This window comes from Babylonia areolata, chromosome 11 (genome assembly GCF_041734735.1).
Source record: "Babylonia areolata isolate BAREFJ2019XMU chromosome 11, ASM4173473v1, whole genome shotgun sequence".
Classification (NCBI taxonomy): domain Eukaryota; kingdom Metazoa; phylum Mollusca; class Gastropoda; order Neogastropoda; family Buccinidae; genus Babylonia; species Babylonia areolata.
This window is the reverse complement of record NC_134886.1, coordinates 28,414,730-28,430,878: the sequence shown is the minus strand read 5'-3', so window position 1 is coordinate 28,430,878 and position 16,149 is coordinate 28,414,730. Positions and strand designations below refer to the sequence as shown.

At 43.7% G+C, this 16,149-nt stretch overlaps 1 protein-coding gene across 2 annotated transcripts in view; it reads left to right on the top strand.

The window, feature by feature from the left end:
* Positions 1 to 13,623, top strand: part of LOC143287353 (uncharacterized) — a 25,096-nt gene extending 11,473 nt beyond the window's left edge. For both annotated transcript variants that reach the window (XM_076595314.1, XM_076595313.1), the window contains exons 9-11: positions 2,273 to 2,550; positions 10,311 to 10,368; positions 11,894 to 13,623. In XM_076595314.1, the coding sequence (XP_076451429.1) occupies positions 2,273 to 2,550; positions 10,311 to 10,368; positions 11,894 to 13,216 (1,659 nt within the window). In that variant the 3' untranslated portion in view covers positions 13,217 to 13,623. The remainder of the gene's footprint in view (positions 1 to 2,272; positions 2,551 to 10,310; positions 10,369 to 11,893) is intronic.
* The last annotated feature ends 2,526 nt before the right edge of the window (positions 13,624 to 16,149 follow it).

Below are 16,149 nucleotides of genomic sequence, written 5' to 3'. Positions count from 1 at the left end.
CAACAACAGCAACGACGACGATGACAACGACAACAATAAACAGCAATAAAAACACCACCACCAACAGCAACAGTAACAACGACAACAACAATAACAACAACAACAACAACAACAACAACAGCAACAACAATAACAACAACAGCAACTGCAACAACAGTAACAACAGCAACAACAACAGCGACAGCAACAGTAATGATGATGACCTCAACAACAATAATAACAACGGTAATAATGACAACAACAAGAACAACAGTGACAGCAACAATTACGACGACAACGAAAGCAACAACAACGACAACAGCAACTACAACTACAACAACAACAGCAACAACAACAGCAACAGCAGTAATTATGATGACGACCTCAACAACAATAACGACAACCATGGCAACATCAACAACAATAACAACTAGAAACACAGTTAGATCACTATTGCCACATCCACGACTAGTGATGAGGACCAACATGTACACCTCGAATACTTTTGTGGATACTGTGGTGTGAATGAAAAAGCTGGAACACTGAATAATAATAATAATAATAATAATAATAATGGTATTTATATAGCGCTGGATCTTGTGCAGAGACAAATCAAAGCGCTTTCGCACCAGTCATTCACACACATGCATAATTCTAATACTGTAGAAACTAAAGACGAGGAAGGGCAGGCAAGGGAGGCTATTTTGGGAAGAGGTGGGTTTTAAGGCCAGACTTGAAAGAGCTGAGTGTAGAGACTTGAAGCGAAAAAGGAAGTTCATTCCAATCGCAAGGTCCAGAAACAGAGAAAGAACGGCGGCCAATGGTCGAGTGTTTGAATCTGGGTATGCGTAAACAGAGTGGATCCGAGGCCGATCGTAGTGAGCGAGATGGTGTGTAGAGGTGAAGGCAGCCGCAGAGATAGGAAGGGGCAGTTTTGTGAATGCATCTATAACATAGAGTGCTGATCTTGTACTTTATTCGGTGTGAGACAGGGAGCCAGTGAAGATGTTGCAAAAGAGGAGTGATGTGCTCAGATCTTTTCTTTCTGAGGACGAGTCGGGCAGCAGAGTTTTGTAAGCGCTGAAGGGACTGAATGGATGAAGCAGGCAGACCAGACAATAGAGAGTTACAGTAGTCAAGGCGAGAGAGAATGAGAGAAACGACAAGTCTAGATGTTGCGTCAGTGGACAGATATTTCCGGACGGCACTGATGCGTCGCAGTTGACAGTAGGAGGACTGACATGTCTGACTGATAAATTTTTGCATGGACAGTGTATTGTCAAGGACAACACCGAGGTTCCTGACTGACGTGGAAAGAGGGATGGATGTACTGCCAAGTTTGATTGTGTCAATTGTGATGGAAGACAGTTTTTGTTTAGTTCCTATGATCATTGCTTCAGTTTTGTCCGCGTTCAATTGTAACTTATTTCGAGTCATCCAGTTTTGAATGTCCAGGAAGCAGTTGGATGTTTCTTGCAAGAGCGACAACAATTTTTCGGGGGTATCACTCTTCTGGAGTTGAGTGTCATCAGCATAAGAATGATGACTGATATTATGGCGGTTGATAATTTCAGCGAGAGGAGCAGTATACAGTGTGAAGAGCACTGGGCCTAAAACAGATCCCTGTGGGACTCCATGTTCGATTTTAACGGGTTCAGATTGGAAATGATCAACAATGACAGACTGGAATCGATCAGTGAGATAAGATTTGAACCAGTTTAGAACAGTGCCGTTGATAACAAATGCAAAATGAAGACGGGAAAGAAGGATTGAATGGTCTATCATATCAAAGGCGGCTGACAAGTCGAGAAGAGTGAGAAGGGAAATTTTTCCTGAGTCGGACGCTATCAGTAGATTGTTCAGAATGTGGAGGAGAGTGGTTTCGGTGCTATGGTCAGCGCGATAGGCAGACTGAAATGGCGTGAGACACGATTAAAGTGTTCGATTGATATGTAGGTTATGTATAGGGTAAGAAGATAAGTTTGAAGAGAAGAAACACACACACACACACACACACACACACACACACACACACACACACACACACACACACACACACACACACACACACACAACACACACACAGAGTCAAAGACAGAAACAGAGAGACGGAGACAGTGAGACAGACAGAGAGAGAAAGAGAGACACTGAGAGAGAGAGAGAGAGAGAGAGAGAGAGAGAGAGAGAAACGAAACCGGAGAGAGAGAGAGAGAAGAGAGAGAGAGATGGGGGGAGGGGGAGTAAAGGGGGTGGGGGTGGGGGGTTCCCAATAACTGTGCGGTTTTATCGGCAGGAGAGAGCAGCAGCAGCACAACCCGAGGTGAGCAGTGAGACTGTGGAGAGGCAGTTCCTGGCGGGCAGGTCAGGGCGCATCATGCTGCCGCACCACGTCCTTGACTTCCGGGACATGAGTCTGCAAGAGCGAAGCAGGGGCGGCACGTTCCTCCAGGTCAGAAGGCGCCCGCAGGACAGGTGTGCTTCCGCTGCTACTACTACGGGACCGCGTGCTGGGAGGCCAGGGACAAGGAGGAGGAGGAGCTCGCCTACAGGAAGCGACTTGTGGAGTCACAGGTACTGTATGATAAGTCAGTCGTGTTCGATTGTGACCATCAGAACAGCAGAGGAGATAAAAAGATGAAAGACAGAGATAGATGTACTGGGACATTGACGCCAGTGACTTAAAGCAGTGTTGAGAAGACAGAGAACAGTGTCAAGGGGATAGAGAGATTGAGGTCAAAGCAGTGTTGACAAGATAGAGAACAGTGTCAAGGGGATAGAGAGATTGAGGTCAAAGCAGTGTCGACAAGATAGAGAACAGTGTCAAGGGGATAGAGAGATTGAGGTCAAAGCAGTGTTGACAAGATAGAGAACAGTGTTCAAGGGGATAGAGAGATTGAGGTCAAAGCAGTGTTGACAAGATAGAGAACAGTGTCAAGGGGATAGAGAGATTGAGGTCAAAGCAGTGTTGACAAGATAGAGAACAGTGTCAAGGGGATAGAGAGATTGAGATCAAAGCAGTGTTGACAAGATAGAGAACAGTGTCAAGGGGATAGAGAGATTGAGGTCAAAGCAGTGTTGACAAGATAGAGAACAGTGTCAAGGGGATAGAGAGATTGATGTCAAAGCAGTGTTGACAAGATAGAGAACAGTGTTAAGGGGATAGAGAGATTGAGGTCAAAGCAGTGTTGACAAGATAGAGAACAGTGTCAAGGGGATAGAGAGATTGAGGTCAAAGCAGTGTTGACAAGATAGAGAACAGTGTCAAGGGGATAGAGAGATTGAGATCAAAGCAGTGTTGACAAGATAGAGAACAGTGTCAAGGGGATAGATTGAGATCAAAGCAGTGTTGACAAGATAGAGAACAGTGTCAAGGGGATAGAGAGATTGAGATCAAAGCAGTGTTGACAAGATAGAGAACAGTGTCAAGGGGATAGAGAGACTGAGGTCAGTTCTCGCTAAGGTGCTGTTGTATGTATATGATAGTCAGTCGTGTTCGACTATGGTCATCGGAGCAACAGAGGAGGTAACTAACTGCTGTCCTGACTATCTGGGCTAGGATTTGGAGAGTGTCTTGCCCTGATAGTCGTGTTCGACTATGACCATCAGAACAGCAGAGGAGGCAACTGCTGTACCAACTATCTGGGCTAGGATTTGCCACACCTACTCTCTCGGCCAAGAGAGTTTTAGATCAGTCGGCGTTGGGATGGTTCCCAAAGGCCAACCAGCTCACAAGGCTGCAGTACTAAGAGCCAGTGCAATTTTGCCTCCTAGTTTGAGAGTCATAATCCATCACAAAAGACTAAGCTGTAAATGATTTCCCATTGACTGGAGAAACCATTGATAATACAGCTCTCACTTTGCTGTTGGTTCAACTGTAAACTTACATTAATCTGTGACATAAACTGACGTGCTGTAAGGGGTGATTATGGTGATGATGATGATGATGGTGATGATGATGGTGAAGAAGAAGAAGACGACGACGACGACGACGAATAATAATAATAAGAAGAAGATTATGACGATAACAATGATAGCAACATCACCACTGCTGTTACCACCACCACTACTACTACTGCTGCTGAATCAATCAATCAATCAATAAATAAATCAACCAGTCAATCAGTCAGTCAGTCAGTCAATAAATGAATCAGTCAATCAAACAAACCAACACCCAACAGCACATGGTAAATACTAACGCAGAATTCAGACCAAAGAACCTCCAAACAAGAATAGAATGGTTGATGTATTCAAGGGACATAACGTTTACAAAGAAGCAAATTTATTCAAACAGTTCGTTTATACAGTTACCTCCCTTACACCGTCAATATAAACATTGGATTACTGTGAAAAGTTGGTTTGTGTGCGCGTCTGTGAGCATATGTATCAAGACAGTGATTCTATGACTTAAGAGAAGGATGGAGAGAGAGAGAGAGAGAGGATACAGATAATTCATTCAATTATTGGCCATTGCCCCTCATGAAGGGGTGCAAAACACAAGGTCTTATTCATAAACAGGGTCACTATTTTTTTCTCCATACATGAAATCGTTATCGACCCCAAAATCTCGAGCGCAAAAGGTAAAGCAGTGTGAAACCTTTTTTCTATCATATACATGTAGAGAGTTGAATCATTTTGATGTTATTCCCAACACTCCTCGGGAAAGATTCAGTTCATGTCTTATGATAGTTCTGTTTGCGTTATACACATTGCCTTAATTTCGTTGTTTGCTATTGATTCCGATGTTAGATTTTAGGTCGACGGATGCATTGCAGTGATCCATCTTATGTGAAATACAATAAATATATGTTTTTCAGTGTCATTACTGTCGTGTCTTCGCTGTCGCCACTGTCATTACCATGGTCATCGTTGTCGTCGCCCCCCCCCCCCCCCCAAGCATCCTCCTCTTTCTCTTTTCTTTTCTTCTCTCTTATTTTTGACTCACTTGTGTAAACAAAGTGAGTCTATGTTTTAACCTGGTGTTCGGTTGTCTGTGTGTGTGTGTGTGTGTGTGTCCATGGTAAACTTTAACATTGCCATTTTCTCTGCAAATACTTTGTCAGCTGACACCAAATTAGGCTTAAAAATAGGAAAAATTCAGTTCTTTCCAGTCATCTTGTTTAAAACAATATTGCACCTCTGGGATGGGCACAAAAAAAAATTAAAAAAAGAAGCCAAATTATATGCAAACTGCATTTACTGTTATATTTATATTTTTTTATTCTCTAAACTTGGCACTTTGATCTGATATTCTGACACAACAACAAGAGCAGTCATTTTTATCATTTTTTGTTCAAACAGGAACCTCTTTTGCTAAGCATGGAAGTTTTATTTATTTTGCAAACGTTTTGGTGCAGATAGTAAAAAAGGGAAATTAATCTGTAATAAATGCTAGGGGACTTAATTTGCTTTAAACTGATCTTTCTCATCTTAAACATTACATTTTGAAATTATACCCAATACATAAAAAAACTTGTGTGTTTTATTCTCAGTGTACAGGGCTTTCACTATGTTCATTCGCCCAAGTGGTCTTTTTCGGAAAATACTAAAATCAATACAACGAGTGGACTTTATAGATCTATTGGCTGAACCCTGAAGGTCATGAGCAAAAATCAGTTGCGTACACATATTTATACACATTCAAAGCGCGTGCTCATATTCTTCGCGAACGCGAACGACGCCATTTTGTTTCAAGTTGTTGACCTGCCTGTTCAATCCTGTATTCAATGGACATTACACGATAACATGTGATGGAAAGTTGGAGAAGGAGACCGTTAAATATTTATTCAGAGAAAGGTTTGTGAACACTTCATCACTTACTGGATTATGCCCCAAACTGCCATAAAAATATCCACAGAATCAGTCGGAATTCACAGTTAAAAATTGTAAACCATGCGAGTTAATACCTTTGAATTGATGAAATTTTTGTTTAATGTCCCGTCACACATATCGGTGTTTGAAGACATTTTGTTCAAGTATTTATGAATACATTTGAGTATTATCGGTTAGAATGGGTGGGAGATGTGAATGGATGGAGGGTTGGGGAAAACTGGGCAAATGAGGGTGAAATTAGGGTGAAATTAAAAAAAATCTAAATACAATTACAGGAAATTACTTAAAGGACTTCGTAAAAGAGAAGTCGTTAAACTGACAAGCAAAACAACTGATAATGAATGCAAAAAGTGAAAAAACATCAACGTTCTCAGTCAGTTGTGAAGACACACTTTCGTGTACATAAGGCTTCATCAAGCTACAGTCAAAATTGTATGCTTAATTGTCAGGTTACTAAAGCATATGTACTTGACATTAGAACAATACTTGGTCCGTAATGAATTTGATAATAGTCAGAGAGCTAAACTCAGAACTGGTCTGCGAATTGGACCAAAGTCTGAGAGAGTCAACTGACGAGGTTTTAGACTTGAATTCAAACACTTATAACAGTCTCTTTCTAGTATATTGCTTATTATTTCCTTTTATGACAAGTTTGAATGAACGACACATCCATTGAACAAAGTGTACTGACTCTCTCTCTCTCTCTCTCTCTCTCTCTCTCTCCGACACATCCATTGAACAATACTCTCTCTCTCTCTCTCTCTCTCTCTCTCTCTATATATATATATATATATATATATATATTGTGTAGGCATCCGTCGATCAGGGTCAATCATGGCTATCTACACGCCTGGAGCAACGTCGCTTTTGGCTGTAGAGACAAATGCGGGATTACTTAGTCGCAAACCTCGCACCTGTATGTCGTATCTTGTCTGTTGGAGCTGTTACGTTCTTTTCTGCGTGCTCGGTTGTCTGCCGCTGCATTCAAAAGTTTATCTTCCCTTGTTTTGAGGTGTTGGTTCAGGGTAACTCCCTCCCCCCCCCCCCCCCCGCCCCGCCCCCTTCCCCTTGTGCGTTCAGCTGTGAGATCCTCCCAGGACAAGGTGTCAATGTCGAGTGTCTTCATGACGGGCGCAGTAGCCGAGTGGTTAAAGCGTTGGACTTTCAATCTGAGGGTCCCGGGTTCGAATCACGGTGACGGCGCCTGGTGGGTAAAGGGTGGAGATTTTTCCGATCTCCCAGGTCAACTTATGTGCAGACCTGCTAGTGCCTGAACCCCCTTCGTGTGTATATGCAAGCAGAAGATCAAATACGCACGTTAAAGATCCTGTAATCCATGTCAGCGTTCGGTGGGTTATGGAAACAAGAACATACCCAGCATGCACACCCCCGAAAGCGGAGTATGGCTGCCTATATGGGGGGTAAAAACGGTCATACACGTAAAAGCCCACTCGTGTGCATACGAGTGAACGTGGGAGTTGCAGCCCACGAACGTAGAAGAAGAAGAAGAAGAAGAGTGTCCTCTTTTGTCTTTTGCATGTACACGAAGACAGAAATATCCTTTTAATGTACTTGCTTTCATGATTTGAGGAGAGTCGTTGTTGTCTCGTTCGTCCATGACGAAGATACGTTGAACTGCCGTTATGCGCCAGGGGCCCAGTACATCCGTCTTCGGCGTTCGTTTTCTTGTCCGAGTTTCCCTCTCGTAGGCGACTTGCCGATCAAGGCTTATGAGCATCCCCTGCCCTGGTTTGTTTCTTCGAGGTTTTCCTTCCCCGAGGCTAGAGGTTTTTTATGCGCCTCTTACTCGCATGGTGAATCCATGGGGAATTTAATATGGTGTAACAGTGCCACCTGTTATCCCGCCCCGTCCTGGTAGGAACATCGTCATTTGGTCCGGGACTGCTTAATCGACCAGGCAAGCCTGACTTATATCGTAGCTAACCCTCATATCTGGGGGCCGTTCCCCTATCCGCCGGGTTGGGGATAGTCGCCCCGCCCGGATTTGAGGAGAGTGACCTGCCCATGGATAGCAGCAAGCAGCAGGAACAAAACAACTGTGCCTTTTGATATATGATTATAAAATGTTTCGTGCTTTCTGATATGTTCTATGTACATTGTTACTGTGAACGGGTATTCAACGTTCCGTGCAGTGTATTCGTGGGAGTGTGTGCTTCAAGGTAACCAGTTGTGCGTCATATTCTGTGTCCCTGGCTGGATCTCAGCCATTGTGCCGGTGACCTTTTGGAGAGGAGCACTCTCAGTTAGAATAGACCCCTGGAGAGTTCGGTGCTGACATGACTTATAGTGGCGCGTCACATGATCTATGCTCTCGAAGTTGATTGGTTTTCCCAAAATTGCAAGCAACAAAGGCGGTCGAGAGAGAGGCAGAACGAGGGGAACAGCAGGCTTCTTTTTTTCCGACTGTTTTTTTTTTATTTTTTAAATTAATTAATTCATTTTTTATTATGCATTCAATGTCACTTCATTGTGTGTGTGTGTGTGTGTGTGTGTGTGTGCTGGAGCTCATGTACGTTTATATGTATTTGACTGTGCTTTCATATGTGCTTGTACAAGTAAGTGTTCATCTCTGTGAGTGTGTGTTTGTGTGTGTGTGTGTGTGTGTGTGTGTGTGTGTGCCGTGGAAGCTGCGATACTTAGACTAGAAATGAGTGTGTGGAGGAGGGGGGTAGAGGAGGTGCACGGTAATGCGTGTGTGTGTGTGTGTGTGTGTGTTGGAGCTCATGTACGTTTATATGTATTTGACTGTGCTTTCATATATGTGAAACTGCATGTTTGGTGCATTTCTGTTATGCATGTGTGGGTGTATGTGTGAATGTGTGTCTTCATATTTTACATTTATTCGCTTATTTATCACCATTGTTGTCTTATTTATTCATTTATTTATGTTTTATTATTATCATTTTATTAGTATTACTAATATTATTACTACTACCTTTTTCTATATTATAATTATTATTTATTTATTTATTCATTTATTTATGCAAGCTTATCTATTATTTATTCCCCCGTTTGTTTGGTTTTTTTTCTTCTTTTTTTTTTTTTTTTTTTTCTCAAGGCCTGACTAAGCGCGTTGGGTTACGCTGCTGGTCAGGCATCTGCTTGGCAGATGTGGTGTAGCGTATATGGTTTTGTCCGAACGCAGTGACGCCTCCTTGAGCTACTGAAACTGAAACTGAAACTGTCACTTCATTGTGCTGTGTTTGGTTGTAGCAATGGAGGCTATCAACTGAAGAAACGGAGGACAGCACATGTTTGCTGATTTTGTTTGTTGAGATCGCTTTTTGTATTGCTCGCGACTTCGATGAAACTTAGATGCGCATGCGCTGGATCCAAGATGGCAGCGGAACTCTCCAGTGGTCTTTTTTTTTTTTTTTTTTTTTTTTTTTTTTTTTACACTTCACAATTAACTTGAAACTGAAACCAGCGCTAATTTAGTGCTTCCCGTAATTACAATTGGTTTCCAAAACCCGTGCAGATGTTATTCAGCCAGTAGTTTCTCTGGTTGAATTAACGACTTCTCTTTTATGACGTCCATTAAAGTAATTTAATTTTCCTTAACTGTGCTTGAATAATCTATTTCTAGTATTCATCTTTGATTCCACCCTTCTTCTACCCGGTTTTCCTCAACTCACCCTTCAACGCCCCTCGCCCCCCCCCCTCCCACCGCACACCCCCCACCCCTCCTATCCTACCTTTGAAACGATAGCATTCAAGGGTGAACATTATTACTTTAATAAAATGTCTAAAATCACCTCACGCCAACTCCGCTCTTCTTCTGGCACCAGTATGCTTAGGATCTCTCTATCTCCCCCCCCCCCTCCCCCCTGCTCGAACCAAAACGTATGGCCAACGCAGTTTTTTAATTTATTCCAAGCCCCCTTTCTTCGGAATCAACTTCCTCAGCCTCTCCGTCACTCATCTTCGCTGTAATCTTTCATATCCAGTCTGAAGACCCACCTTTTCCCCTCCTGGTTAATTCTCAACAGCTCATCTCTTTCCAGTATGAACTATTTGTGAGTGAGTGAGTGAGTTTTGGTAGTTTCATAATTTGTTGGAAGTATTTTTTGATTGTGTGCTATTTACGATTGTGTGCTATGACTTGGGTGTGTGCGTGCGCGTGCTTTTGTGTGTAGTGTGTGTGTGTGTGTGTGTGTGTGTGTGTGTGTGTGTGTGTGTGTGTGTAGGAGGGTGGGGGTGGGGGGTGAATAATTTTTTATGATGTTTAGTATCTTGTGCTCAATTTTCCCTTTCTGATATTTACATATGTGTTCTATTTGTAAACGCCTAGGGCTTATTTTCAAGATTAGGCATAAATGCTCATAATAACTATATATATATATATATATATATATATATATATATATATATATATATATATATATGTGTGTGTGTGTGTGTGTGTGTGTGTGTGTGTGTGTGTGTGTGACGGGGAAATGAACAAAATTCCACTCCACTCCATTTCAATGTTTCTTTTTCAGCGGGAGCATCGACGGCGTTTCTGACGCTGACTTTCCAGACGACGAAGACAGCACGATGGTAACTTCAGCTTCAACAATTGTTCGAATGAGTGACGGGTGATGGTTGTCCAGTGTGCGCTTCCGTTTTCTCTCCTTATTTAGCTAAACATTAAGGTCCTCAAAGCCAGTGATATAGACATCGCTTCTTGGGAAACTGATGCCCTTGACTGCTCTCGCTGGAGGATGCTGTGCTCTAGTGGCATAAAGATGTTTTAAAACAAGAGAACGCTGGCCATTAAGGAGAAGCGTGAGCGAAGAGAGCAGGACTCAACTTCTGGAGACGTTTTCCCTTGCAACACCTGTGGGAAGTGCTGCGCATCCAGAATCGGCCTCTTCTCCAATATGACACACACCGACAGATAAGCCTGCCTGCCTACTCATCCGTCGGTCCGACTGGAGACTCCATCATCATCATAAGATCCATGTTTAATGTTGAAAGTGATGTATACATCCACACCCCTTTCAAATGAAGTTTAAGCATTCTGTGTATCTGTCCCTGTTAGTCTCTCTGTCTTCTGTCTCTCTGATTCTCTCTCTCTCTCTCTCTGTCTCTCGCTCTGTCTTTCTCTCTTTCCCTTTCTCTCACTCTGTCCACCACCATGTCTCTTAGTCCGTTCACAGTTTGCATTCATTTGTTATTGCGATTTCCTTTTTGTTGCGAAATATGTTGCCCTTATTGAAAGTTCACAACCCTTTCAAATGTACCCAGAATGTTGCAGATGCCCTCGTGGTCATGCATCAATTCGCCTCGGCGTGTTTCCTTCCATCGGGTAGAAATGTATTTCTTGGACTTGACACCTGTGCACACACAACAGACACAAAAAGAAGCGTCTGTTTGAAAACAGGTGCCCGCACCTGTGGATTTTCTGACCTAGTGGTCAGTGATTTTCTGACCTAGGAAGCGAGAGAATCAGAGTGTACGGGATCGAATCTCCAGGCTCAACAGAATCTTCCCCCCCCCCCCCCCCACTCTTCTAGACTTTTGAGTGATGGTTTGGACACCTAGTCACTCGCATGAGACGACTAACCTAGGTCGCATGCACGTGTAGCATGCACTTAGCGAAAGTAAAAAGAACCCACGGCAACAAGAGCGTTGTCCCTTGCAAACATTCGTTGCAAAATCCACTCTGATATGCATGTCAACGCCTAAAAAAAAAAAAAGCTTTTCAATCGGCTCTACCCATACAGGCAGCATGTTCCTGTTGTGCAAATGTCTCCGCGTTTTTGTAAAGCGCGCTTAGAGCTTGGTTTCTGAGCGAGGATACGCGCGCTTGTTTGATTAAGTAATCCATATCAAATTATCAATACCCCCGAAAACAGAGTATGGCTGCCCACGTGGCAGGGGTAAAAACGGTCATGCATGTAGTAAAAGCCCACTCGTGTACCTTCGAGTGAACGTGGGAGTTGCAGCCCACGAACGAAGAAGCAGAGAAGAAGTAGAAGACGAAGAAGAAGAGGTATTGTTAGTAGTAGTGGTAGTAGTAGTAGTAGTAGTAGTAGTAGTAGAAGAAGAAAGAAAGTATCAATCAAAACCTGTGTTTCAGACAAGGGGCCGTCGTCACGACAGACTGCCCAGCGGACGAGGGCTGTACAGAGGCAAATGTACACCAGAGTCGGGCGATTCTGAAGACAAAGAACAAGAAGAAGAAGGCGACGTCGGAGGAGGAGGAAGAGGAAGAGGAGGAAGTTTTTGGTCCTGGGAGATGCCGTGGAGGAGACAAGACGCAAGGAGGAAGGGCAGAAGACAGAGATCCCAGGCTGGGAGGAGGAGGAGGCGGACATCACGTGGATCGGACAGGGGGCTCGGCGGGTCACCATCACCACCATGGGGAAGGTCAAGGCCTGAGGTGGGAGGCATGGATACGATACCAACTTCGAACTACGGGGGGCGGCCAAAGCGCCACAGCGGAAGCATGAAATATTATTATGATAATGATTCATCTCCGAGCTCTGACCAGGCCTGGAGAGGCCGTGACCAGTCGCTGGAACCAGAACGAGATTTGCCGGTCAGCAGGAGGGACAGGAGACTTCGTTCACCACACACCTCTGAATTCTCCAGGAAAGGTTTTTCCTCACAGGTTTCAGAAGAATTGAGAAGGAGAAGTAGGTCACCACAGTTCTCAGAAGACCTCAGGAGAATTATGGCACCACAGACCTTAGAAATCTCCAGGAGAGATCTTTTCCCACAGACCTCTGAAGTCTCCAGGAGAGATCTTTTCCCACAGACCTCTGAAGTCTCCAGGAGAGGTCTTTTCTCATTGGTCTCAGAAGTCTCCAGGAGAAGTAGGTCACCACAGACCTCAGAAGTCTCCAGGAGAGGTCTTTTCTCATTGGTCTCAGAAGGCTCCAGGAGAAGTAGGTCACCACAGACCTCAGAAGTCTCAAGGAGAGGTCTTTTCTCATTGGTCTCAGAAGGCTCCAGGAGAAGTAGGTCACCACAGACCTCAGAAGTCTCCAGGAGAGGTCTTTTCTCATTGGTCTCAGAAGGCTCCAGGAGAAGTAGGTCACCACAGACCTCAGAAGTCTCAAGGAGAGGTCTTTTCTCATTGGTCTCAGAAGGCTCCAGGAGAAGTAGGTCACCACAGACCTCAGAAGTCTCAAGGAGAGGTCTTTTCCCACAGACCTCTGAAGTCTCCAGGAGAGGCCGTTTCATACGGGCCTCAGAAGTCTCCAGGAGAGGCCGTTTCACAGAGACCTCAGAAGTCTCCAGGAGAGGCCGTTTCACAGAGACCTCAGAAGTCTCCAGGAGAGGCCGTTTCATACGGGCCTCAGAAGTCTCCAGGAGAGGCCGTTTCATACGGGCCTCAGAAGTCTCCAGGAGAGGCCGTTTCAAAGAGACCTCAGAAGTCTCCAGGAGAGGCCGTTAAACAGAGACCTCAGAAGTCTCCAGAGAGGCCGTTTCATACGGGCCTCAGAAGACTCAAGGAGAGGTTATGACCCTCTACAGAGACCAGTCACGTCACCCATCAACACCATCACCAAAAAGGAGGGTTCACTTTGTGTAGAGAGAGACGCTAGTCCTGTTAAACGAACGTGTCCTCTCAGACCTTTGTTTTCAAAACCCTGCAACGTTTGCTTGGTCTGCTGCACGCAATGGGCAGGCAATTGACCAACAATGAACATGAATTAATGTTCGTTTTAAAAATATTTTCTTTTTATCCCATTTGAAGTTTTAACATTTCCCCGATGTCTTGAAAGAGACCAGATCCGACAGAAGAAAATCCAAACAAAAGGAAAGAATCATATTCAAGGGAGTTAAAAAAAAAAAGTAAACTTTTTTTTGAGGGGGTAGGGTGGGTGGGGGGGGGGGGGGGGGGGGGGGGGGGACAGAGCTAAACATGAGTAGTTTAGAACAGATGAAGACAACAAGCAAGCACAGTGGAGTGTTGTTCTTGTGGTAACGTGTCTGCCTGGGAAGCGAGAGAATCTGAGCGCACTGGTTCGAATCCTATAGTCGCCAGTATTTTCTCCTCCACTCCACTAGACCTTGAGTAGTGGTCTGGACGCTAGGCATTCGGATGAAACGATAAACCGAGGTCCTATGTGCAGCATGCACTTAGCGCACGTAAAAGAACCCACGGCAACAAAATGGTTGTCCCTGGCAAAATTCCACTTCAATAAGGAAAACAAACAAAAATTGCAGGGAGGAAAAAATACAAGTAAATTGGTGACGCTGTCAGTGTAGCGATGTGTTCTCCCTTGGGAGAGCAGCCCAAATTTCACACAGAAAAATCAATTGTGACAAAAAAAAAAGAAGAAAAAAAAAAAGAGTAATGCAAGACAATATACAATTGTGGCAAAAAAGAGTAATACAATAAAATAATACAAATACAATACAATACACCTGTTTGAAGACAGGCACTGATCCCCAAAGCAATAAACTGGTTAAAAGCTGCCAAAAATGATACGCATGTGTAGAGTCAGTGCTAAATTCAAACAACACCCAGACTTTATAACAAAATGTTATGTCATATAACCCCATAAAAAAAAAAAAAAAAAACGTGATGCACATTTCGCAGGCAGATCTAAATAAAACAATGAAAGGAACTCGCCGAGGATAATACCCAGGATAATCACACGAGGATATCGTTCCAAAACGTGATGCACATTTCGCAGGCAGATCTAAATAAAACAATGTAAGGAACTTGCCGAGGATAATACCCAGGATAATCACACGAGGATATCGTTCCAGAGCAAGTCTTCGATCTGTGGCATCTGTTTAGAAATTGAAACGAGGAATTGTTCCTCGGCGTTTACTGTTATGTGTTTGTACTCGTGTAACAAGAATTACGCGCAGTTTTCAGTGACTGTTGGTGGTGTTATTGCTCTCATATTCATTAAAAATTTTTTTCACTTGAAAATAAAACCTCTTCAGTGCCTGGAGAAAAAACCTTAGAAAAACAATATCCAAAAAACCAATCAGCCTAAAACTGAGAAAACTGTCTGGAGATATACCACTCGAGATCATAAACTGTGTGAATTTTCAGCCTTCCAGAGTTATTTCCCTTCTTCTGATGACGTCACCAGTGACGCCACTATGTACGTAGGTGGTACGTACTGCGGCAGTCAAGGTGTTTGAAATCGTCTGATGCGGAACAGCACAGAATGTAGATGATCAGTGGCATCGTGATTAGAAAAGAGAGATAAACCACTTGCAGAAATTGCTGAAGCCAGGCAGCCTGCGCCGCGACACGCATTCATTATTCATGAGCTGCCTTTGCCCCGCCCAAACTAAAGGAAAGCGCGGCATTGAGTCACAGCGGAGAGAAGAAGCAATGTCGTCAACAATGGACAAAAAGAAAAAAGACAACAGCGCCTGGTGTGCAGCCCCTAACTGCAGCCATTCCCGGATTCTATGCCTGATTTTGTCCTGCAGCTGTTTGTGACAATCCGCATTTATTTCATCCTCAAAGACAACAACAAGAGATTTGCGTCAATGTCTGGGCGACAGAACAGAAAACTTTTGAAACTGACTCACCACTAGAATTTTTATGTTGTCTTCTGTTTCCATCTAGACTTCATCTCCTAGAGTGCTGTAGGAACCTGTTTTTGGAATTCATCACTTACAGTGCCACAACAGGGTTCAGTTTTTTTCCCTGTCTGTTTAACTGATAGGGACACAAAATTACTGTCCTTTACTTCTCAGCCACGCACATGCACATGTTAGAAGAGAGACAGAGCTGAAAATGTGTTTTATGTTTTGATATATATTTTTTTTGTTGTTGAAGAAATGGTGATGTAAACCAGAAAGTGTGAAGAAAAAGTAGCGTTACGAAAACGCAGTTCAATAATTTTTACTGTCTCTCTCATGTGCAACATTGCACTGGGGGGGTGGGGGTGGGGGTGGGGGGAGTGGGGGGTTGGGGGGGGGGGAGTTGGTGGTGGGGGAGCTGCTTTATTTTCTTTTTATATTATCTACATTCAAGCAGATGCAAACGTGCTAAAAACCAAGCAAAAATGAATCGGTTTTCATTGTATACAGCGAATCTTACTACACGTGGGAAATTCCAGGCATAACTTAACTTTCGCTTTACTGCAGCTGAACCGTCAGAACCGACCAGTTTCCTTCAGGTGGGGAAGGAGAGGGTGATTTACCCCCACCCTTCCGCACTGCGTGTGTGCCCCAAAACGGCTTCAGCACTGTTATAGACAGTAAGAAGGGGCCTGCCGCGAATGGTTTATCTCTCTTTTCTTCTCTCCGGTGGCATCTCGAAGATATACTGGATATAATGTGACGAGGATTAATAATTGCGGATTTTCGGTTATCTCTTTCCTTCTTTCTTTGTGTGTGTGTGTGTGT